The sequence below is a fragment of the Geotrypetes seraphini genome, chromosome 14 (genome assembly GCF_902459505.1).
Source record: "Geotrypetes seraphini chromosome 14, aGeoSer1.1, whole genome shotgun sequence".
In the NCBI taxonomy this organism is placed as follows: domain Eukaryota; kingdom Metazoa; phylum Chordata; class Amphibia; order Gymnophiona; family Dermophiidae; genus Geotrypetes; species Geotrypetes seraphini.
The window spans coordinates 12,607,071-12,631,591 of NC_047097.1; the positions used below are offsets into that span (position 1 = coordinate 12,607,071).

At 45.7% G+C, this 24,521-nt stretch overlaps 1 protein-coding gene across 1 annotated transcript; it reads left to right on the forward strand.

Annotated features, from left to right (window-relative positions):
• The first annotated feature begins 5,413 nt into the window (after window positions 1-5,413).
• LOC117348518 (growth arrest-specific protein 1-like) lies at window positions 5,414-21,449 on the forward strand. The gene is made up of 2 exons (XM_033920734.1): window positions 5,414-6,091; window positions 21,300-21,449. Exons 1-2 carry the CDS (start codon window positions 5,414-5,416, stop codon window positions 21,447-21,449), a joined length of 828 nt encoding a protein of 275 aa, XP_033776625.1.
• Window positions 21,450-24,521: the final 3,072 nt, after the last annotated feature.

Consider the following 24,521-nt stretch of genomic DNA (forward strand, 5'->3'; position numbering starts at 1 on the left):
AAAAGGAGTTGGGGGGAGGGGGAGAGTGATCAAGGGTGCATCTCTCCAACTCCCTTTACTGCCACATCCAACATTTTTCCCTCTCTTATCCCCCGGATTGTGTGCAATATCTTTTGCCCCTTCCCACCAGCCCCATGTCCAACATTTCTCCTTCTATCACCCCTCTCCAGCACCATGCCACATCTCTTCCTCCATTCCCTCTACCACATGTCCAACATTCCTCCCTCTTGCAAGTTTCCAAGTTTATTATATAGTTTGATTAATCACCTATTCTACATTCTAGGCGATGTACAAGATGGTTAAAAATATCTAAAATCATGGGTAACATATTACATACACTAAACTCAAATCCCTACGTGGGAATAATACTAGCAATAATAAAGATCCCTAATTTCCCACAAGATATGAAAGAGTGCAACGGATATCCGTAACTAACTGGAAGGGCCTCAGTCAACGAGCCTACGCAAGTCATAGACTCTGACCTTACAAGTCTGTGTACATTCCTGGCTCTTTAGCTCTAATCATCGGCAGCCTTCCAGTCCCTAACCTCAACTAAAAAAATTTTTTAATTTTATTCCAAGTTCTTTTCTAGAAAATTTTTAATAATTTATTCTAAAAATATCAGCTTATTGAAAATCTCATTTCTTTAAATCTATGACTTGCGTAGGCTCGTTGACTGAGGCCCTTCCAGTTAGTTACGGATATCCGTTGCACTCTTTCATATCTTGTGGGAAATTAGGGATCTTTATTATTGGTAACATATTACATAGACATACAGTATATCATATTAAATTATGAAACAAAAAAAATAAATAAATAAATAAAAAGAAAATGTAAATACAATATCAAAACAACAGGGAAATTATTTAATGGTTACAATCTGTATTAAATTTAATATATAAAGGTAAAAACATTAGGAGGGAAGACAAACATGAAAAAAAAAGAAATATAAGATAAAGATAGATTGAAGAATCATTTATTCACTAAAAGCATCATTAAAAAGGAAACTTTTAAGTTTAGTCTTGAATTTGTCTAAATTCTTTTCCTCTCTTATATAGAGTGGGAGATCATTCCAAGACTGAGGAGCAGTCACTGAAAAAATAGTATGACGCCTTTCCATCTGTCCCACTGTTCCCTCTCCACCACCACATCTAACATTTCTCTCTCTCATCTCTCTCTACCTCACTCCTCTCCCACCACCATGTCCAACAATTTTCTCCCTCCCTATGCCCAACAATTCTCCTCTTTCTTCCTTTCCCCGTGTACACTATCTCTCTCCCTTTCACATTCATGTTCATCAAGTCTCCCTTCTATTCTCTCCCCCACCTCAGCATCTCTTTCCCTCCCTTCCTCCATCCTATGTCTCAAGGTCATGCTCCCTCTCTCCTGTGTACCAAGTTCATGCCCCCTCCATTCCTTCCTTGTCACAATGCACCCTTCCCCTCCCTTCTGTGTCCCAATGCGCCCCTCTCCCTCCATCCCTCTCTCCTGTGACCCAGCACACCTCTCTCCCTCCCTTGTCCCAAGTTCATGCTCCTCCCAAGAGTGCGTACCCGCGTTCTGGCTGGCTCTAAGACATCCAAATAGACCTTCTCCTCCTTCTTTCCAGCCGCACTTCTTTTTTCACAAAGCCGCAAAGTATGGCCAGAGGTCCTGGTGTGCTGGCTGCGTGGCCAGCTACCAAAAGGTGTGTGGTCATACAGCCTAGAGGGAACATTGCTTTACTCCTTTTCACATTTTTATAAAATCAACTTTCTATCTTCTTCTTCCACCCCCTATCTTTCACATTTCTCATCCTCCTATTCCCTTTTATCTGCTTCCCATTACCACATTTCTATCCTCGTATACTCATTCTGCTCATTCATCTCTTTGACAATTCTCCCACATGGATCCACCATTTCTAGCATCTCCCCCTCCTTGTTGCTTACTCCACCCTTGTAACCCAGCATTTCCTTCCTTTTTCTCTTTCTTTCTTTCTCTCTCCCTCCCACATGTCCAACATCTCTATTTGCTGCCATTCCACTCCCTCCTCCCAAGTATGACATCTCTCCTCCCTCCCCCTTCCAGCCCAGTCCATATACCCTCCATCTTTCCCTGTCTATCTCTCCTCTTCCTCCTCTGCTCTCTATGAGTAGTCCATTTTTCCTCCCCCTTCTGCCCTCTTCTCTGAATCTCCTTCCTTTTCCACATTTTGCCCTCTCCACCAAATCCATCTCTCCCTCTCCCCATTTTCCCCTCTCCATGTCTCCCTCCCTTTCACCCCCTTCGACCATCTCTCCTTGACTCCCTCTGCCTTCTCCATTTCCTTCTCTCCCTCTCTTGCTCCCTCTGTCCTCCTCCAAATCCATCTCTCACTGTACCCCTTTTATCCACCTCTGCCACCTTTCCCTGTGATCCTTCTACCCCCTCTGCCAGGTCCATCTCTCCCTGTCTCTCACAAATCTGCATCTTTCCCTCATCTCCTTACCCGATTCCCTCCCCCAATCCCTCTTCCAGGTCCTATATCGCTTCCTCTTTACATTCTACCCCTTCCCCAAATCTGGCAGCACTCTGGTGGAAGCGGCATTTTGCTGCCGGCCAGTGTACCTGCTGGTTGGCTCTCTCTGCCATGAACCTTCCCTGAAATCTACTCCTTCCCCACCTCCAGAGCACACCTACTTTACATTTCTTGTAAATGTTACCGGGCGGAAGAACCCTGCCACCCTGCCACCAGCTGGCATTTTCTCTCCACTGCGCCCCACCCTCTCTGACAACTTCCTGTTTCCACAGGGGGTGGGAAGTGAAGATGCCAGGTGGTAGGGTGGCATTGAGAAATCGGTTCTTCCGTCCAGCAATATTTACAAGAAATGTAAAGTAGATGCGCGATAGAGGTGGGGGGGGGGAGGAGGAGGGAGTAGATGTTGGGGAAGATTCATGGCAGAAAGAGCTGACTAGCAGGTTCGCTGGCCAGCAGCAAGATGCCGCTCCCAGGAGAGTGCCGTCTGTGTAGATACACCATCGGCCCTGTTACCACTGGGAATTTTTGGGGAAGCCATGGCCCCTATGCCCTCCCTATTCCGATGCCTATGCAGGAGGGTACAGAGGTCAGAGATCAATATTTTTTGTGTTTGTGTTTAACAGCTACATTTTTGCTGAGTATGACCAGTGAATGCAAAGTTTTTGCTTTTTTGTTTCTAATATATTGCCTGGGAATATACTGTAAATTGTGCTTTTTTTAAAAAAAAAAATTGGGGCAATTCCTTGAATCCTGAGGGATCTTCCTCAATTTTCTCCATGACTGGAAGGGTTCCTTCCTTTTCGTGTGCCACGGTGGGAGGCAGCATCTCATCCCTCCTCTCAAGCAGCAGCTTGCCATGAGCGACTCCTGGGAGGAGACAGTGGCAAGAAATTTTCCTGCACTTGTGCTACATTTTTCCAAGGCTTGGAATTCGTGCACACCACAACAGCTAGAGGTGACCCCCCCCCCCCCCAAAAAAAAAAAATAAACCAAACCTCTGTCTTGAGTCACAATTCCACATCCTTATCAGGACTGACTGTAGCTTTTATGCAGCTGCATATCAGCTGTTGATCCACCAAACCCTGCTCTGCGGACAAAGAATAGAATAATTCTAATAGCACTTAGGCCGGGGGCCTGACCCTAAATCAATCACTTCCTCCCCCTCCCCCAAGATGCAGAAGAGGAGGAAGAAGGGCAGAACTCCAAGCACAAATATTTCAAAATTTTATAAAGATCTAAAAAAAAAAAGCTGGCAATCTGTTTACAAGCGTTAGGTCATGCCCGCTGTTCAACTGTGTGGATTAGCAGCGTTCCGCTCTTCATAACCTGGTATAATTGTTAAAACACACACACACAAAGAAATTCTAAGAATATCCAGCCAATAACCGAGGACACGGGAAACATATTGAAGGCTGAATGGGAAAAGTTGTACAAATGAGTAGCCAATGGCTTCCCTAAGCTCAGAGAACAAGGTATTTGGACAACTTATTACCCTTTTTTTAATTATTATTTCTTATCAAAGTTTATTTCTCTGGGGGGTGTCAGGGGACTCCGTTTTTGTCCAAGCACCTATTGCCCTGTCTCACTTTAGGGTTTAGAAGCCGCAATATTGTCTAGCTGTCGAAAGAGCCGGAGAATTTGCCAGACCCTCCCCCCATGACTCCGAGGATAGGGCCGGGGCAATTCAAGTTAGTTTCCATTTCAGCAGCCAGGGGAAATGGAGTGAACGGTTCTCCTTTTGTAGGCTCTCAAGGGCGCTTTGTGAAGGCGGTGGCCGTAAAATGGATTCAGCGTTACGAAAAGCCCCCATTGACAGGCTGCAAGGCGTGAACAATCTTCTGTGGCATAAAAGTTCTAGCCCACTGCGCGGCCCATCGAACATAAAAGGGGTGAACCCAGCTAGAAAATGCTATTCTCTCCTTTCAGTAGGAACTAAAATAGAAAGCAGCCCCCCCCCACCCCCCACCCCCTCCAAAGCCAACCCCAGAAGAAAAGTAGTCTCTGCTGTCTAACCACTGGCAAAGGTCGTTCAGATCCCCAGTTACTAATGCAATGCTCTGATTTCCTGTGTATAACTGAGTTATAGAATTATATATATTATATTCTTTGTTATGTTTGTTTTGTGTGTTTTTTTTTTTGTTTTTTTTTGGGGGGGGGTGAGGTGGCTGCAAACACCACCTGGCACTGGTATGGCTCTAGCTCTGGCTCTTCTGTACTACTCCTTGGTGCAATGGGAAATGCCTGAGGACCACACAGGCTGTCTGTGCATAAAATGGAGGGGTGTAGGGGTGGGGGGGGCAATAGCATTTATAACATTTTCATCTGGGATCTCCAAGTTCCAAGTGCAGAGGGGAGGGGAGAAGCAAAGGAGCAAAAACAATAGCAGGAGCAGGAGTTTACAAGGCACCGAGTGTGGGAATGAAGCCCCCTCCCTTTCCCCCGGCATGTAGGACAAACCCCCTTTCTGCCAGGGGACGGGTTGGGCAATGAAGCGTATAGACTGCACAGGGAAGAGGACACCAGTACGGAATAACCCCTGCATTGAGGAGGGGGAGCCCTGACACACGGAGCCCAACAGCTCCAAATTCCAGGCCTGAATGGGACAGGATTAAGAGTCCAGGAGGGTGCAGCTGGATTAAGGACACTGGAACAGGGCTGAGGCAGTACTGGCTTCCTAGAGGACGGGGGAAGAGACTTTTGAGGTCTGATTGCTATTACAGAAACTGGACCTAGAACCGAGAGCCCAGAGACGGTGGCGGAGGTCTAAAAGCTTCCGAGAGGGCAGATCAGTGCTAGAGAGACTGGAATCCAGCCTGAGAGGGTGCCGGCTGGGACGTGCCCCTGCACAACAACAGAGGTGGCTCTTCAGCTTTAGGGAGCTGGAGCGGAGCGCATGGAGGCTCTAGCAAAAGTGCAATGAGGAGGCGCAGGAGATATGAAGGGAACAAGAGGTGTGGGGTCCTGGGCTGGCTGCTCCCTGTGCTTTGGCTCCTCCTGCTGTGCTTCTCCGTCGGGGCAGGCTCGGTGGGTCCCTGCTGGGAGACGCTGTTACGTTGCCAGGAGGATCCCACCTGTGCCTCTGCCTATAGCCAGTACCAGGCGGCCTGTGAGCCCGTGCTGGAGTCAGATGGGCACCTCCCAGCGTCCTGTCCCAGTCACTGCATTGGGGCCCTGGTGCGCTTAAACGAGACACAAGCCGGTGCCGCCCTGGAAAGCTGTGAATGTGGGATAGATGTTCGCTGCCGGCACCTGAAGGCCGTCATTGAGCCCTGCCTGCCGAGGCCTGCCGCAGCCGGCCTGGGCTGCATGGACGCGCGGAGACGCTGTGAGCAGGAGCCAGCGTGTGGCACCACCCTCAGCGCCTACCTGAGCCGCTGCGGGCAACTCTTCAATGGGCGACGCTGCACAGCAGCCTGCCGCCACACCATCCGTCTGCTGCTTGCCACGCCCCCTGGCCCACGGCTCGCACACTGCATATGCGACGGCGTGGAGCGGCCTTTCTGCGAGGTTCTGAAGGGCAACATGGGTCGCCTCTGCTTTTCAGGCAGCCAAGATGAAGATAACGAGCCATCTGAGGAAGAGGAGGAAGAAGCAGTGGAGGACGAGGAGGAGGAGGGGCCTGAGGAGGCAGTGGAGCCCAAGGAAGACCACGTGCAGATGCGCTCCACAGCTCCTACAGGGTGCTTAGGTTCTACATTGCCACTCCTGGTGCTGCCACTCCCGCTGTTCTGCCACCTCGCTATCTAAAGTGCCACTTATGGCAGCCCTCTAGCCACAGGACTCTGGTGCTGCCAACAAAATGCTTAGACCTTGGGCTATGGAGACTTTCAGCCCCACAAATCACATTTTACACTTCAGCGATGAAGATTTGCTTCTGAAAACAGTGTCCAAAAGTTCCTCCAAGTACACTATGAAATTCCAACATTTGTTGGTGGGGATTTCTTTCGTGGATTCTGGCGGTCCTAAATGGAAAATTTGATCCCGTTACTAAACCCAAAAGCAGATCAGTGCGACGTCCCTCTTCCGCACAAGAGGAGGATTCAGTGTAACCAATGTGCCTGGCAGCCTTTGTGCCTAATGAAACAGCCGTTCTTGAAAAGTTTCCCATTCATTGTGTGTGGAAGGGGGCGTCAGAATTCATTTGAGTATGAATGCAAAGAACTAATGCTGTTACAATTGGGCCCTTATCATGGCTTATGTACATGTGTGTATATGTACAGATTATGGTCTGATGATGTAATTTTCTACAGATGGTTTTGGGGTTTGTTTGTTTTTTTAATAAATACTTGCCAATTTGGCTTCAGGTATGCTGGATTCTTTTTATGCTCACACGTTCTGGACCTAGTAAAGGTAAGGATGCATCTGAAATGGTATAGATTCATAGTTATGCATTTTCTTTAATTACATGCTTGTAGATTTTGACACTCGTTTAGTTCAGAACAAACCTTTGAGTGGATTTATGAGCAAAAAAAAAAAAAATCGATTAACCATTTCATCTGAAGCCAAGGAATGGAAGAGGCAGGCTAGTTTTTTTTTTTTTTTTAAAGTAGTCAAATTGCCTTCCCCCTCAAAAAAAATAACATTTGAATACAAAGGCTATAAGAACAGATTAAAAGGCAATTAGCAAATAGAATTTACTGTAAAATGAAGTCTAATCATCACAGCTCCCCTCCCCCGCCCCTCCACACACCGATTTAGCCCTAGGAAGCTAACTTCCCAATCTTTGCAAGAGTTTACTACTGTCCAAACTGTGTAGTTTTAGCAGTCAAACTGGCCTTTGTGTAGTACAGCTTAGGCTTTATTTGGCTTTCATAGTTATGCATTAAAATGCATTAAGAGATGCATAAAAAAAGAAAAGACCCACTTAGGAAATGGGTGGAAGAAATCTAGGAATATACACAAAGGGCTCCTTTCACTAAGGCGCGCTAGCGTTTTTTTAGCGCACGCGGGAAATTACCGCGGGCTAGGCTTCTAGAACTAACGCCAGCTCAATGATGGTCTAGCGCGCGGGGCAATGCTGCGCGCGTTAAAGTCCTAACACGGCTTAGTAAAAGGAGCCCTATATCCACCAAAACCTGCCTTAACTTCTGAAAAATAATACAACAGTACAGTTTCATTAGGATGTTTCTTACCACGTCTGCATGTTCTGTACAACTAAAAATGTAGATTACAGTTTGGTAAAATTAATGTTTGGTTTTATGTCGCTGGCTTGAACATACACTTCTCCCTCGTTATTCGCGGGGGATACGGGCAGAGCCGGACCGCGAATGGTGAAAAACCGCGATTATCCGGCTCTGACCCACCCCTCACCTCCCTGTCGCCTTCCCGGCCTTACCTGGTGGCCTAGAGGGCTTTCGGGGCAGGAGCGATCTTCTTACGCTCCTGCCCAGTGCAGATCGCCATGAGGAAATGGCTGCTGGGAGTTCCCGTAGTCTCTCGAGACCACGACAGGAACTCCCTATAGCCATTTCCTCATGGCGATCTGCACGGGGCAGGAGCGTAGGTAGATCACTCTTGCCCCGAAAATCCGCTAGACCACTAGGTAAGGCCGGGAAGGCGGCAGGGAGGTAAAAAAATATGTATTTTTTTATTTTCCCCCTCCCCAGAAAAAAAAATCGCAATTATGTGAAATCGCAAGTGCAGAAACCGCGAATGGGGAGGGGGAAGTGTATCTGGAATGAGCCTCTCAACCCTCGCAAATGTCACTAATACAGAATGTCTTCAGTTATACAGTCACCCGGATTCTTTTACGGTTTTGATGCCTTTTTAGGGATCAGCTAAGGAGATACTGATCCACATTCTCTATTTCAATTGTTTTGTACATTTTTATGGCAGCTCTTTTTTTTTTTTAATTCTTTTATTGATTTTCCAAACTTCAATAGTGCAATACATAAAATCCTGTATAATAAAATCCTAAGCTCACATGCGCACTTAGGGTTTTGTGATCCGTGACAGTGTACTGTGTCCTTCCGTGGCCGTATTATATTTACGATACACGGTGGCTTGAGGCGCGCGCACGGTGGCTTGTGATGGCTGTCGGCGCTGCAGGCATTTGAGCAGCGGTGGCAGTTTCACTGCTGGTAGCTGGTGCCTAGAAGAATGGCTGGAGGGTGTTCTGAGGTGTTCCATGCTGGTAAACATTCTCAAATGCTCAGGGAAGTGGAGGGGGAGCAGGGAACAGGTGCTGCTGGACAGTAGGGGGGGAGGGGAAAGGAAGGGAGAAGGCCTACTGCTGGACAGGGGTAGCAGGGAAGAGGTAATGCTGAACAGGGGGGTAAAAGAAAGGGGGAAGGGCTGCTGCTGGATAGGGGAGCAGGCAAGGAAGGGGTGGTGGTGGACAGTTGAGGAAAGAGAGAGACAGAAAGAAAGAAAGGCAGACAGAAAGAAAGCAGTCAAGGAGAGAGAGAGCAAGAAAGAAAGACAGACACACACATTTATTCTAGCACCCGTTAATGTAACGGGCTTAAAGACTAGTGTAACATATAATAATACAATAAAAGCACATTCAACTTATAAGTATGGCAGCTCTTTCTAATAAAGAGAGGTTATATAGAATTTTTCTTGTGAGAAATCATTCCAAGTGAGTTAGTTTCATGCATACCATGACAATAATGAATCTCACTCCTAACCTAGGGTATTTGGAGTATGATCTATTACTAAGACTGCTATTTCTTTTATATAGCGCTGAAAGGCATATGCAGCGCTGTACATTGTGACATTTACAGGTAGTCCCTGCTCAGAAGAGCTTACAATCTAACTTTGACAGACAGGCACGACATATAGAGGGTTGGGGATGCAGAACCCAAGGTGAGAGGAGTTAGGAGTCAAAAGCACTCTCTGAGAGGTAGGCTTTTAACTGGGCCTTGAACACTGCCCGCTGCAGGGATTTGGGCAGCTAGTACTTGCATTGTGCCAATTAATCTTTTTTATGGCATACATAAGATGTAACATGTTTAGGCAACATATCCAGGGACACTTGGAAGTTCTCTTTGATCAAGCCTGTGGCACCTAAAATGATGGGCAATATTTCTTTATCTTTCTTGGTCTAGGACTGCATTTCTTGGTACTTAAGGATCTTCTCTCTCTCAATGCAATTCACCTGTGTATGGAAAGTTGTGATTTTACCATTTATATTCATTTCGAGCCCTTGAGAGCCACCAGTGATCTGGGTTTTCAGGATAGCTGTAATGAATAAGCATGAGATAGATTTGTCTGGATACTATGTGCACCTTATACAAATCTGTCTCATGCTTATTTATTAGAGATATCCAGAAAGTCTGAAACACATGCCATGCTGGTGAACTGTCAGCGAATAACACTGATCTGTATAGTCATCTAATTTAATCAACTTAATAGGATGAAATAAGTATTCCCTTTTTAAAAATTATAATTCAGTGTATTGGAGATGTTCTCTTTCTTTTGCTGCGCACCCTCGGTATGGGCCCCAAAGTGACGGACTAGGTCAAGAACTGATTGAGTAGAAGGCAAAAGAGGGTAGTGATCAGTGGAGATCATTCTGAGGAAAAGGATGTTACTAGTGGTGTATCTAAAGGTTTGGTTCTTGGGCCTGTTCTTTTTTTTTTTTTACATTTTTGTAAGCAATATTGCTGAAGGGCTGTCAGGTAAGTTTTGCTTCTCTGCGGATGATATAAAAATCTGCAACACCCCTTGTGGAAGGATCTAGCAAAGCTTGAAGAATGGTCTGAAGTTTGGGATAAGATTTAATGTTAAGAAATGCAAGGCCATGCATTTGGGCTGCAAAAACCTGAGGGAACAGTAGTTTCGGAAGTGAAGAACTTTTATGCATGAAAGAGGAGCAGAACTTGGGTGTGATAGTACATTATGATCTTAAGGCAGCCAAACAGGTTGAAAAGGTGACAGCAAAAGCTAGAAGGATGTTAGGGTGCATAGGGAGAGGAATGGCCAGTAGGAAAAAGAAGGTATTGATGCCACTGTATAAGACTCTGGTGAGACTTCATTTTGAATATTGAGTGCAATTCTGGAGATTGCGCTTTCAAAAAGATATAAGCAGGATGGAGTTGGTGCAGAGGAAGGCTACTAAAATGGTTGGTGGTCTTCATCATAAGGCATATGGGGACAGTCTTAGAGATCTCAATTAGTATACTTTAGAGGAAAGGTGGGAGTGGGGGAAGATATGATAGAGACGTTTAAGTACCTATGTGGAATAAATGTGCATGAGGTAAGTTACCTTCATTTGAAAGGAAGCTCTGGAATGAGAGGGAATAGGATGAAGTTAAGTGGTAAATACGCTCAGGAGTAATCTAAGGAAATACTTTTTTACAGAAAGGGTGGTAAATGCATGGAATAGTCTCCCGGTAGAGATGATGGTGACAGAGTATATCTGAATTCAAGAAAGTGTGAGACAGGCAAGTGGGATCCTTTAGGGACAGTAGGAGATAGTAGATACTGTAAATGGGCAGATTAGATGGACCATTTGGCCTTTATCTGCTGTCATGTTGTATGTTTCTATGTGTCACTGTTTCTGTGGTGTTGCATTGTATGCAGAGTCTGGCTTCTTGGTGGTTCAGTTTAACTTTGTCCACATATTTCTATTTTCATTTTGTGATTACTTATTCCATACTAAGTGAAAGTGTATCTGTATTCTGTGTGTATGAAAAGGACATGGTTTTCTGTTAGCATTGACTGAACAAGATCAATCTGCATTAATCTGGCTTGTTTAGTTTTACAATGAGTGTATGATGTTCTAGTGCTTATTGCAGTGTTTAAGATGCAGCCTTTTCCTAGGGGGTTGTTAAAAATTTATCATCCCCAGGTGTCAAATACACTAGCTACACCATTGCCCTCACCTTTAGTGAATGTTGCTATTGCACCATCCTGCTATTCACATGGGCCTGTGCTTTAAACCTCAGTGTGGTAAACTCAGGGCCTTGAGCATCCATAAAGCCTGCTGTATTCTGCCACTTCTTAACTTCCTGTTATAGAGGGTCAGATGGTTAAGGTCCAATTCTGTCCAACCTGACTGTGGATTAGTGACTAACTGCTGTGCTAGTGCTGCCCCAGCAACTGTGCCACCATAGGTGGATGGGTGCTGTGTCTAGTAAGTGGGCCGGACCTGTCTCTACCTAATTCTATACTTGGTGATAATCAGCCACTATCCATAAAGCTGTGCAGATAAAGTTGGACCAGCAAACTACCCTAACTTAAACCCACAACAATCTGGATAGTGGTTGAATATCGGTATTATCCTTAGAGTCAGCGGTGATCACATGGTCAGCATGGCTCACTATCTGGCTAGTGGTGATGAATACAAATGCCACAGCATTTTAATATTGACCTGGAGACTTTCTTCAATAGTTTCACACAGTTTGTATTTCTTAAATAAGTCCACATATTTTGCTCTTCATATTGTTAACTGGCAAATAATCTGCTTTGATATTTTCATGAAAGTCAGCTCTTTACCGCTGCAGGAAAACTGGTTGCCATATAGATTTATATACTGAGTAGACTTTAAGGGGAGAGGCATAGCTACTAGAGAATGACACGGTGACAAAATTCATCACCGTTCCCGTCCCCGCAGATAACCGCGGGAAATAATCCCATGTCATTTTCTAGTGTCTATTTCAACCTCAGTCCTTCTACACCAGCATTCTTCAAAGCAAAGCTTGCGAGTCAGTGGCTGTGCTTATGTGAGCCAATGATAATGAAGCCATTGTGACATCACTGATGTGATTGGCTCTTAGGCACTGGTGGAATGAGGCATTATGACATCACAATATCTGCTCTGGATACCAGAGACTGTCATTCTGTAGTGTCTATCTCAACCTCAGTCCTTCTACACCAGCATTCTTCAAAGCAAAGCTTGCGGGTCAGTGGTTGTGGCCATTCATACTCTGATTCTTCCCTCTCTCCTTAAAGAATGACATGAAGATGGTTTCCCGCGGTTATCCGCGGGGACGGGAACGGTGATGAATTTTGTCACCGTGTCATTCTCTAATAGCTACCTATGAGGTAGCAGGGACTGGAAAGGGCGTTTATTTTTTGTATTGGTCCTAATTTTATTTTCATTAGCTTTTCAAGATATTTCTCTAGGGGTCAGATGGTTAAGGGGGGCACTCAGAGAAATTGAAAGGGGAGAGGTTTAGAACAAACGCCAGGAAGTTCTTTTTCACACAGAGGGTGCTGGATACATGGAACGCGCTACCAGAGGATGTGATAAACAGGAGCACGCTACAGGGGTTCAAAGAAACTTTGGATAGGTACTTGGAAGACAAAGGGATTGAGGGGTACAGATAAGAGTAGAGGTAGATTATAGGGATGGGATTAGAGGTAAGTTACAAAATTAATCAGGGACCACTGTTCAGGCACTAGGCCTGATGGGCCGCCGCGGGAGCGGACCGCTGAGCAAGATGGATCTCTGGTCTGACTCAGCGGGGGCAACTTCTTATGTTCTTATGAATCCAGTACCAAGGAGAAAGTGCAGAAAAGCCAGCAGTGGGGACCTAAAGTCCTCTGTTTATTTTCAGAGAAAGTGGACATTAGAAACATAGAAACATAGAAAGACGACGGCAGAAAAGGGCCACAGCCCATCAAGTCTGCCCACTCTACTGACCCACCCCATTGAGTGCTAGTGACCTAGTTCCTTAACTTGACCCTCGTAGGGATCCCACGTGGATGTCCCATTTATTCTTAAAATCGAGCACGCTGGTGGCCTTGATCACCTGCACCGGAAGTTTGTTCCAGTGATCTACCACCCTTTCCGTGAAGAAATACTTCCTGGTGTCACCACTAAATTTCCCCCCTCTGAGTTTGAGGGGGTGCCCCCTTGTGACCGAGGGTCCCTTGGGAAAGAATATATCGTTTTCCATCTCGACGCGACCAGTGATGTACTTAAATGTCTCAATCATGTCACCCCGTTCTCTGCGCTCCTCCAGAGTATAGAGCTGCAGTTTGCCCAGTCTTTCTTCGTATGAGAGACCCTTGAGTCCGGCGACCATCTTAGTGGCCATCCGCTGGACTGATTCAGCTCGAAGCACATCTTTCCGGTAATGTGGCCTCCAGAATTCCACACAGTATTCCAGATGAGGTCTCACCATGGTTCTGTAGAGTGGCATTATGACTTCAGGTTTGCGGCTGACGAAGCTTCGATTGATACATCCCATCATTTGCCTTGCCTTAGATGAGGCCTTCTCCACTTGTTTAGCAGCTTTCATGTCTGCACTGATGATTACCCCCAAGTTCCGTTCCTCTGAAGTCCTAGCTAGCGTTTCTCCATTCAAGGAGTATGTTCTGCATGGATTTCTGCTGCCGAGATGCATGACCTTACATTTTTTAGCATTGAAGCCCAGCTGCCATATCGAGGACCAGTTTTCCAACGTGATCAGATCCTGCGTCATACTGTCCTTGAGGTTGCTTTCACTTACTATGTTACACAGTTTGGCGACAATGAAGGTGCCCATTCTGCCCTGTCCTGCCACGTCCCAGCTCCTAAGATAAGTGGCTCCTTCTCTGAGATTCTTAGCACAGGTTGGCACACTTGCTGACAGGTTAAAAATAGGATGAAGACTACCTTATTTCACCTGGGCCCCCTGTACTGCAACAAAATAATTTAATCTTAAAGAATATGTTAAACACACTGCATTGCTAACAAGAAAGAAGATGAAGGCATTTAAAAATAGAAATGTTTATCACCCTTACAGCTAAAAGAGCCATCCTAAACTAGGAAGTGTTGAGGAAAAGAGAGAGAGTTATCAAATCATTCAGGCTTATGTTCTTATTTCTGGAAGGTAAAATCTCACCTAACCCACTCACCTGCTGAAAGTACAAATTTAAAAGAGCCCCCCACACACACACATGCATGGAGGAATGGCAAAGGGTTGCATCCTTGCAAAGCAATATCCAGCACTGCTGGTCTCTAAAGAGTTCAACTAGTCTCTTGAGAGTCTCCTCTCCTCCATACCTCATCAGCCCCAGTTCACCCACCAGAGGCTTCATTCTTCTGCTGGGGAGGGAGGCAGTCAGCAGAAAAGCAGCTCTGCTTGGCAGGTATTTCCAAATTGGGGTTTGAGTTGAGAGATAATTCAGCTGGGAGAGCCTACTCTTGGCAACAGGAGAAATATGTATAAGCAGTTTTGTAGGATATGCGTAATATAAGTAATTAAACAAAATAAATAAGCACAGGGTCTTTGTTGAGTCCAGGGCAGATATTCGAGAGGCCCCAAGCCTGGCCGCAGGCTCTATATTCTTCAGCTTTGGACAGGCTTGGGGCCACCCAAGCCATGAAAACCCAGGGCAATTGCCTCAATGGCATCCCTCTAATACTGGCCCTGGATCAGCAACAAGTCATTATTTTATCCAAATATATGATATCAGATTTGCATTTTGACTCTAAAAATGGGGGCAATTCTATAAAACGATGCCTAGAGGTAGGCACCTCTTATGTGCATCAAAGGCCCCCTCAGATTGATTGGCACCTATGTACACCAGGCGCTGGTCTATAAAGTTGCAATTAAATGCCGTGGTGTCTAACTGCAATGGGGCATGCGCGGGCGCAGCCCGGGCATGTCTCGCAGCTTGGTGTGCAGTATACACTACACATGACACGTGACCTCCCAAGGACATGGTTTAAGAGGGTGTGTTTACACATGGGGTGCAGGGGTTAGAGCTACAGCCTCAGCACCCTGAGGCTGTGGGTTCAAATCCCTTGCTGCTCCTGGTGACCCTGGGCAATCACTTAGTCCCCTCATTGCTTCAGGTACAGTAGATAGAGTTTGAGCCCACCGGGACAGATAGGGAAATATGATAACGAACCTGAATGTAAACCACTTAGGATATAAGTGGTATATAAGGAATATAATAAATCAATCAATTCTATAATGGAATCTTGGTGCCAAGATGCCATTATAGAATTAGCACTAAATGCACAGCGCGTCCAGACCGAATCGCTAAAGAGAAAAGTTACTGGTGGAGAACATTCATACAACCACCTCCTAAGTGCTTGGGGGAGGGAGAGAACATAAGCACATAATCAGTGCCTCTGCCATCGTGCCCAGCAGTCCGCTCACGCGGCGGCCCATCAGGCCCAGGACCTGTATAGTAATCCTCTATCCATACCCTTCTATCCCCTTTTCCTTCAGGAAATCGTCCAATCCCTTCTTGAACCCCAATACCGTACTCTGTCCTATCACGCCCTCTGGAAGCGCATTCCAGGCGTCCACCACCCTCTGGGTGAAGAAGAACTTCCTGGCACTGGTTCTGAATCTGTCCCCTCTCGATTTTTCCGAAGGGCCTCTCGTTCTTGTAGAGGTTACAGTTCATGCTTGGACTTACAGCTTCCTTCACCGCAACAGGGATACCGCCAGCCGCTGGCCTCTGTGCAAAGCTGCTCGTAAATTCAGTCTGCGGTGAGCGCGGGTGGCGAGTCCTGTGAGCCGCAGTCAGGTCCGAAGTCCCTGCAATGATTCACGGTATTGGAAAATATCTGCCTTGTTACTTGCTACTACAGTTCACTTTTATATGAACATCATTCCTAAGAAATTCAGGGGTCCTTCTACTACGGCTAGCCGCGCTAAAGGCTAACGCACCCGGCTAGTACGTCTTAGTAAAAGGACCTCTCAATTTGTCTAGCAAAAGGGGTTCCCAAAGGTGGCACGACCCATTCTATTTATTGGAGGCTTTTATGAGAGCAACAGTCAACAATCATAAATTCACCTAGAATTTTGGCAAAATTACATTGTCCTCACTACAGCCAACATAACAATGCAACTTTTCTATTAGTTAAAATGCCTCAAGATTTTTGTATGCCTAACTTTTTATGTTACGCTGATGTCTCTTCTTAGGCAATCAGAAGCCAGGCAATGTATATAATTAACAAAGTATTTTGCATAAACCTGGGTTTGTTTGTTTTTTGGAGGGGTTGGGGGGGGGCAGGGCACATTTATTGGGCAAAGTGCTCTAATAACAAACTGGGAGTGATATTTTAAAAATCTTGAGGCATTTTAACTAATAGGCAAGTTGCATGGTTATGTTAGTCTGAAATCTGCCATCTAAAGGAGCCAATCTGGTCTGCAAAACTGGTTACAGGAATGAGGATCATCATCTCTTTAGCTGACCCCTAAAAAAGGCATCATAAACTCCAAAGATTCCGGGTGAAGTTAATATGGCCACACAAAAGTGAACAGAAGGACACAGACAGCTCTTTGATAATCCATGCTAGAAGCAACTGAATAGCCTTTGGTCACACCAATGGTCCATTAAGCCCAGTAGCCCGTTCTCATGGTGGCCAATCCTGGTCACTAGTACCTGGCCAAAACCCAAGTAGCAGCAACATTCCAGCATCTCAAAGAATAGCAAGATTCTGGAACCCCAAAGAGAGCAACATTCAGAGCTGAGATTGTGATGTCATAATGCCTCATTCCACTGTGCCTCAGAGCCAATCTCATCAGTGATGTAACAATGGCTTAATTGTCCTATTCTTGGTTCACCTAAGAACATAAGAATAGCCTTACTGGGTCAGACCAATAGTTCCATCAAGCCCACTAGCCTGTTCTCACGGTGGCCAATCCAGGTCACTAGTACCTGGCCAAAACCCAAGTAGCAGCAACATTCCAGCATCTCAAAGAATAGCAAGATTCTGGAACCCCAAAGAGAGCAATATTCAGAGCTGAGATTGTGATGTCATAATGCCTCATTCCACTGTGCCTCAGAGCCAATCTCATCAGTGATGTAACAATGGCTTAATTGTCCTATTCTTGGTTCACCTAAGAACATAAGAATAGCCTTACTGGGTCAGACCAATAGTTCCATCAAGCCCACTAGCCTGTTCTCACGGTGGCCAATCCAGGTCACTAGTACCTGGCCAAAACCCAAGTAGCAGCAACATTCCAGCATCTCAAAGAATAGCAAGATTCTGGAACCCCAAAGAGAGCAATATTCAGAGCTGAGATTGTGATGTCATAATGCCTTATTCCACTGTGCCTCAGAGCCAATCTCATCAGTGATGTAACAATGGCTTAATTGTCCTATTCTTGGTTCACCTAAGAACATAAGAATAGCCTTACTGGGTCAGACCAATAGTTCCATCAAGCCCACTAGCCCGTTCTCACGGTGGCCAATCCAGGTCACTAATACCTGGCCAAAACCCAAGGAGTAGCAATAATCCATGCTACCGATCCAGCGCAAGCAGTGGCCTCCCCCATGTCTCTCTCAACAACAGCTTTTCCTCCAGGAACTTGTCCAAACCCTTCTCAAAACTAGCCATGCCATCCGCCCACACATATGTTAAAAACTACTGAAAAATATTATCAACACATTTCCAAAGTGAAAAACCTTTATACTGACCTTATACTTCTGTTAGAATCTTCTATATCAGCGTTTCCCAAACTTTAATCCAATATGACCCATTAAAAAGTCTCTGTGGCCCGGGATGGTGATGAACAGAAAATAGCAGACCTCCACCTTCCATCCTTCATTCACGTCTCCCTTTCCCTTTTATCCAAAGCACGAAGACAGTGTGTTCATGACCCCAGGGATCTGAATGGATTTCCAGCCTAACAGGAAGCCAATACAGGAGGAGGGAATGGAGCCTGGGAATGTTAACATAGTAACATAGTAGATGACGGCAGATAAAGACCCAAATGGTCTATCCTGTCTGCCCAACCTGATTCAATCTAAAAATTTGTTTATATGGGTTTTTTTTCTTCTTAGCTATTTCTGGGCAAGAATCTAAAGCTCTGTCCGGTACTGTTCTTAGGTTCCAACTACTGAAGTCTCCGTCAAAGCTCACTCCAGTCCATCTTCACCCTCCCAGCTGTTGAAGCCCTCCCCAGCCCATCCTCCACCAAACGGCCATATTCAGACACAGACCGTGCCCAGTACTGGCTTTAGTTCTTCAATAATTACTATTCTTTTCTGATTCTAGATAATAATAATAATAATAACTTTATTTTTCTATACCGCCACGATCTTGCGACTTCTAGGCGGTTTACAATCAAGATAGCTGGACATTCAGCGGAATACAATAAGCAGATATTCAGAGGAGATACAGGGAGCAGAGATTTTAAGAAAGCAGGAAAATAGAAATACAAATTGCTGAGCAAGAGATTAAGATGTTCATTTTGGCAGGTGATGTCCGAGAGGCCCTGTTAGGAATGGGCCGCATGTATTAGAAAATAACAATGAATAATTACGATAAGAACAGTTTATAAGTATCACAGTGTCGTGAAATTCAAGTGGACTGAGGAGGGGGGAAGGTTTGGGAGAGTGGGTCAATTGTTTAGGTATTTCAGGAACAGGTGTGTTCATCCCACGCTTGACTTGCAGTCCTCATGCTGAATGCCACTACTGGGCACAGGTTACAGTGGAGGTCCAGAAGGGAAGGGGAACAGCCCTGTTTCAGTGACCCCCCCCCTCCCTCCATCTGCTGCTGATGTGACACCCGTTTGGAGTCCCGAGCCACAGTATAGGAACCACTTTTCTACATGCTACCCCAAACCAACAAAGCTTGTCAAACTAATCCTATCCAGCATTGACACAAAAAGGAAATATCTGGACCTGTTAAACCCTAAGTACACAAAGTAAACAACCTCAGACTGGACATCACAGACTGCCTGAACGAGTTAAAGAAACACTGAGCAGCTGCCACAGGCCACTGTATGGGGGTCACCGTTTAATTATTTAGTTCACTTGGTAGAAAAATCCCACTGATCCGAGCACAAGCTGTCTCTCAGCAGATTACAGGATAAAACAAATGACAGATAAAAACATGATGTAGAAAAACAGAGTACAAAAGACTACAACAGAATTACTGCAAGTGGGAGAGTGTGGTGCAGTGGTTGACGCTACAGCCTCAGCACCCTGGGGTTGTGGGTTCAAACCCACACTGCTCCTTGTGACCCTGGGCAAGTCACTTAATCCCCCCATTGCCCCAGGTACATTAGATAGATTTTGAGCCTGCCGGGACAGACAGGGAAAAATGCTTGAGTACCTGAATAATCTCATGTAAACCATTCTGAGCTCTCCTGGGAGAACGGTATAGAAAATTGAATAAATAAGCAACATTCCCCGTGCAGATGACTATTACTGCACATGCATATTTTTAAAATACACACCAGAAACCCTACACAATTAAATGAAATTTATTCTGACTCATAACTACCTTAGCTTCAATAATGACATCTATCTACAGATCATGGGCACAGTCCATGTTGGCATAGTTTAGGCCAACATTTTATGGCAGAAATGGAAAAAAAATATAGCATTTTCAGGGTTTGGATTGAAAAGAGATTCTCAATTTCATCACTCTTAACGAATCCCATTCTTCCATCGGATTCAATAACCGCCTACGGCATAGAAAACATTTTTTTTTTTTCCCACAGTGGCGTAGCTACAGCTGGGCCTGGGTAGACTCAGGCTTATCCAGTTGCAGCCAAACAAAAACAAAGTCCAACAGGTCTGCGGCGAACTACAATCAACAGCACACCAAAGAGAAACTGCAGACAATTGTACAAGATGCAGGCTGTGTTTATTTAGACCAGGGGTGTCCAACCTTTTGGCTTCACGGGGCCGCACTGGTCGAAAAAAATGTTTCTGGGGCTGCACAAACCTGCAAACTCTGCAGCAAGACAGAGGAGGGAGCTGGCAAGACGGTAAACACCAGGGGGCAGCAGAGGAAAACACTGCATCGTCCTCGACCGGGCCGCACAAAATACTTCACTGGGCCGTAGGTTGGACACCCCTGATTTAGACAATATTTTTGTTACGCATAGTATAACCACCTGTTTACAAACCAAGGGACCCATCACGGTCCGCGTATCTATCAACACGTGTTCTTCAGGGGTCCCTAAGCTGTGATGGTATTAAGAATGCCGCCGAAACAAGGAAAACTGCAGACACACGTACAATAATGCAGGCAGAGTTTATTATATCAATTGACTAAATGCGGTTACAAACGGCACCTTAAAACAAACCAGGGGACCCGACACAGTCCGTGTTTCAGTAAACACGCCTTCATCAGGGATCCCAGGTTGACAAAGGCATCAAATGAAACCGCAAACAAACTATAGCCTGTGTAAAGACGAACGCTGGAGGTCAATCTGTGTGTGGGCTACTAAGGCCCGAATTCTGTAACCAGTGCCTAAAGCTATGGCGCCCAACTAGATATCCGCCTATCTAAATTGAAGAACAAGCTCAATTAAGCTTTTTAATCAGCACCAATTGAAACCTAGGCGCCTATCAAGAAGGCGCGATTCTGTAACAAGGCGCCTCTAAAAATTTAGGCGGCCTTCAAAAAAAAAAAAAAAAAATAGGCGCTATGCATGTTAGGCGTGGGCGTGGCTACAAGTTAAGGCGCCTTGTTGCAGAATCGCTGCTCTTAAGCGTGGCTTAAGCGCTCAGCCAGGCGCCTAACTTTTAGTTGTGCCTAGGGCTGGTCTATTTCTTGGGCACCTCCAAAATAGGTTCCGCTCAGCCTGATTCGTTAAACAGCACCCAATTTTACTTGAATCGCGCTGAACAGTGCCTAGTTAGGCACCTAACTTTTGGGCGCTTCTTATAGAATTTGCCCTTAAGTGATTAAGAATGCCACAACAGACGAACATGATGAGCCTGTCTGTTAAAACTTAAAAGGTGGTTAGACTATGAGCAACAAAAGATCGTCTAAATAAACATAGCCTGCATCTTGTACAATTGTCTGCAGTTTCTCTTTGGTTTGCTATCCAGTTACAGCACCATAATGCCCTCTCTCCTCCATGGTGTCCTGGCATCTGTCCTACTCTCCACCCCAGCTCTCCCAAGTTATAGCTTACGTGCATCCTGGTGCCTGCAGCCATTCATTTCTGCTGCCAATGGCAGCCCTGAAGGCTTGACAGGAAGTGAGGTCAGTGAGGGCAGGATGCAGCAGAGGGAAGCCTTTGAGGCCGGGGCCAGCAGCAGAAATGAATCGCTGCAGGCACCGGGGCAGAAGCGTCAGGGTTGAAAGTTAGGAGGGCAGATGCCAGGACAGGATTCCATGGAAGAGGAGAGATGTTGGATGGGTATTTAAAAAAAAACCAAAACCCTCTACCCAGATTAATCACATTGACCCCATACTACTCAGTGGAGAAGTAAAATGAAAGAGATGTGCCGGATGTTAAAAACAATGATCAATTTACACAGACATAAGATTAAAAACTGCAAAGCAGATTGAGGCGATTCCTCCATGAAGGAGCACTTTTCAGGGCCAGGCAACTGATTCAATGACCTCATGATTAGCATACTAAAAGAAAAATTTAAAATAATCCAGGAGAGAAAGATTTTTGTAGTCAAATGAACAAACACTTTGGAAGTGTGTGGTGCAGTGGTTAAGCTACAGCCCCAGCACCCTGGGGGTTGTGGGTTCAAATCCTGCACTGCTCCTTGTAACCCTGGGCAAGTCACAGTAATCCCCCAGTGCCCCAGGCACATTAGACAGAGTGTGAGTCCGCCGGGACAGATAGGTACAATTGAGTACCTGAATAATTTGTAATCCACATAGAATTGTAGGATATGTAGAATATAAATAAATAAAAGAAAGAACTCAGCAAAGATCTGGGCTTTCCATGAGCTGTAGAATTCTACCCACCTTCCATCTCCCAAACCCACACCTTTCCCCTTCTGCCTATCATCAAAATACTGTCTAGAGTCAGACTGTACTTGTACTTCTTGGTAACTTCATTTTTTGCTCATTCTGTTCTAACCATTAAAAAGGTTTCACATAAGAACATAAGAAATGCCTTCACCGGATCAGACCGAAGTCCATCTTGTCTGGCGATCCGCGCACGCGGTGGCCCATTTAAGTACACCTTTTGGGAGACCCAGATTTCCCGTATCCCTCAATATGGTTTTCAAGAAGATGTGCATCCAACTTGCGCTTGAAACCCAGAACAGTAGTCTCCGCCACAACCTCCTCTGGGAGAGCATTCCAAGCGCCAACCACTCGCTGTGAGAAACAGAACTTCCTGATGTTTGTCCTGAACCTGCTGCCACTCAGTTCCAGGCTATGACCCCGTGTCCGTGTGACTTCCGAAAATGTTAACAATGCTTCTTCCTGGTCTATTTTATCAAACCCTTTTAATATTTTAAAAGTCTCTATCAAATCCCCTCGCAGTCTTCTCTTCTCTAGGGCGAACAGAGAAGACTGCGAGGGGATTATAGTTGATAGGATAGTTGATAGGATTATTTTGTTTAGATTTATCAGCCTATTGAAGTTCCTAGCATGCATGTGTATACTGTGATATATGGTGTCAGGTCAAAAGCGCGCCGGGACAAAGGCGCGCGCAGACAATTGAGTGCAGCGCGGAGGTGCGCGCCGCAGAAAATTACAGTTTTTACGGCTCCGATGGGGGGAGCGTGGGGGGCCCCCCACTTTACTTAATAGAGATTGCGCCGCGTTGTGGGGGCGTTGTGGGGGTGGGGGGTGTTGTAACCCCCCACATTTTACTGAAAACTTCACTTTTTCCCTGTTTTTAGGGAAAAAGTTAAGTTTACAGTAAAATGTGGAGGGTTACAACCCCCCAACCCCCCCCCAACGCCGGCGCGATCTCTATTAAGTAAACTGGGGGGGCTCCCCAACAAAACCCCCGGTCGGAGCCCCTAAAAACTGTAATTTTCTTCGGCGCGCGCCTCCGTCTTGCGCTCAGTTGTCGGCGCGCGCCTTTGTCTTTGGCGGGGTTGTCTATGAACCGTGATATATATGTACAGTAGGATAAAGGTGTCCCCAGTCTTATTTGCAGCCTCCTTACCCCACAACCTGCTTCTCTTAGGGCTTCTCTAGCGTTTTTAGCGCACGCAGGATATTACCGCGTGCTACACCGCATACTACGCAGCTAGAACTAACGCCAGCTCAATGCTGGCGTTAAGGTCTAGCGCGGGGGGCAATTCAGCGCGCGCTATTGTGTACGTTAATGCCCTAAAGCAGCTTAGGAAAAGGAGCCCTTTATGTTCCAGAACTTAGCACTGCTATCATTAAGGTCAGGAGTTCCATTTTTCTCATTTATCTTTCTCTTCTCATCTTCCAAGTTTCATTCCCATTTCTTTTCTTCTCACATCTTTTGCCCTCTCTCTTGCCCTTCCGTTCTATCTTCCATCCCCTTTCCATCACACCTCATTCACATACTTCTTTTCCCATTCGTACTCTTGGTCCCCACCAATCCTTCATTTTTCCAACATCCAACATCCTTCCTTCCCTACTTTCCTCAGCAGCCATTCCCCTGCCTCCTACCCCTTTTTTCCTAGTACCCATTCTCCTGCCTTTTTTTTTTTTTTTTTGTCCTTTTGCTCTTCTTCCCCAGTATCTTCCCCCTTGCCTCCCTTTCCTTAGCATCTGCTGTCGTCTATTGCCCCCTGACCTGCATCCAATCCTTTCTGCTTCTCAGAGTAGCAGATAATCAGCAAGATCCCATGCTATATTGGTTCACTACTTTCTCTCTCCCTCTTCTGGGCCAGTGCTAAGGGCAACTTCAAAACTCACACGCTAGCACTTCCTGCTTGAGGAGCTACTACATTATGAGCTCAGCAGAAGGAAATGCCTAGTTGTAAGTCTTGAGGTTGCTGGTATCAAAATAGATGATAGCCATGCCACTCCTCCTGCATGGAGTGGTGTGTGGCACATGCAGCTGCTATAAGAATGTTGTGTGGTCTCTCACACACACCCGACCTACCTTAGAAAGAACTGTGCTCTCTGGATGTAATCCCACACAGCAATATAGTAGACGATGACAGAAAATGACCAACACACGTAGTCAATCTACCTAGTTAAGTACAATTATGACAGTGCCAGTACTTGAATAGCAATTGTTAGTATTTGATACAGCAAGCTTTCTATGCCTAAGACCCTTTGCCTGGATGGCTGAGTGGGTTGGCCAGCAGGCTAGTGCCTCTGGATTATTTTTTTCTCTCTCTCTCTGCTTCTGTCCTATTGATGTGGTTCTTTTCTTACCATAATTTTGTAAATCGCCTTGATGTTTCTATGAGGGGTGGTATATAAGAACCTTAATAGACATATACATATGACCCCTGGTGCAGGCATTTT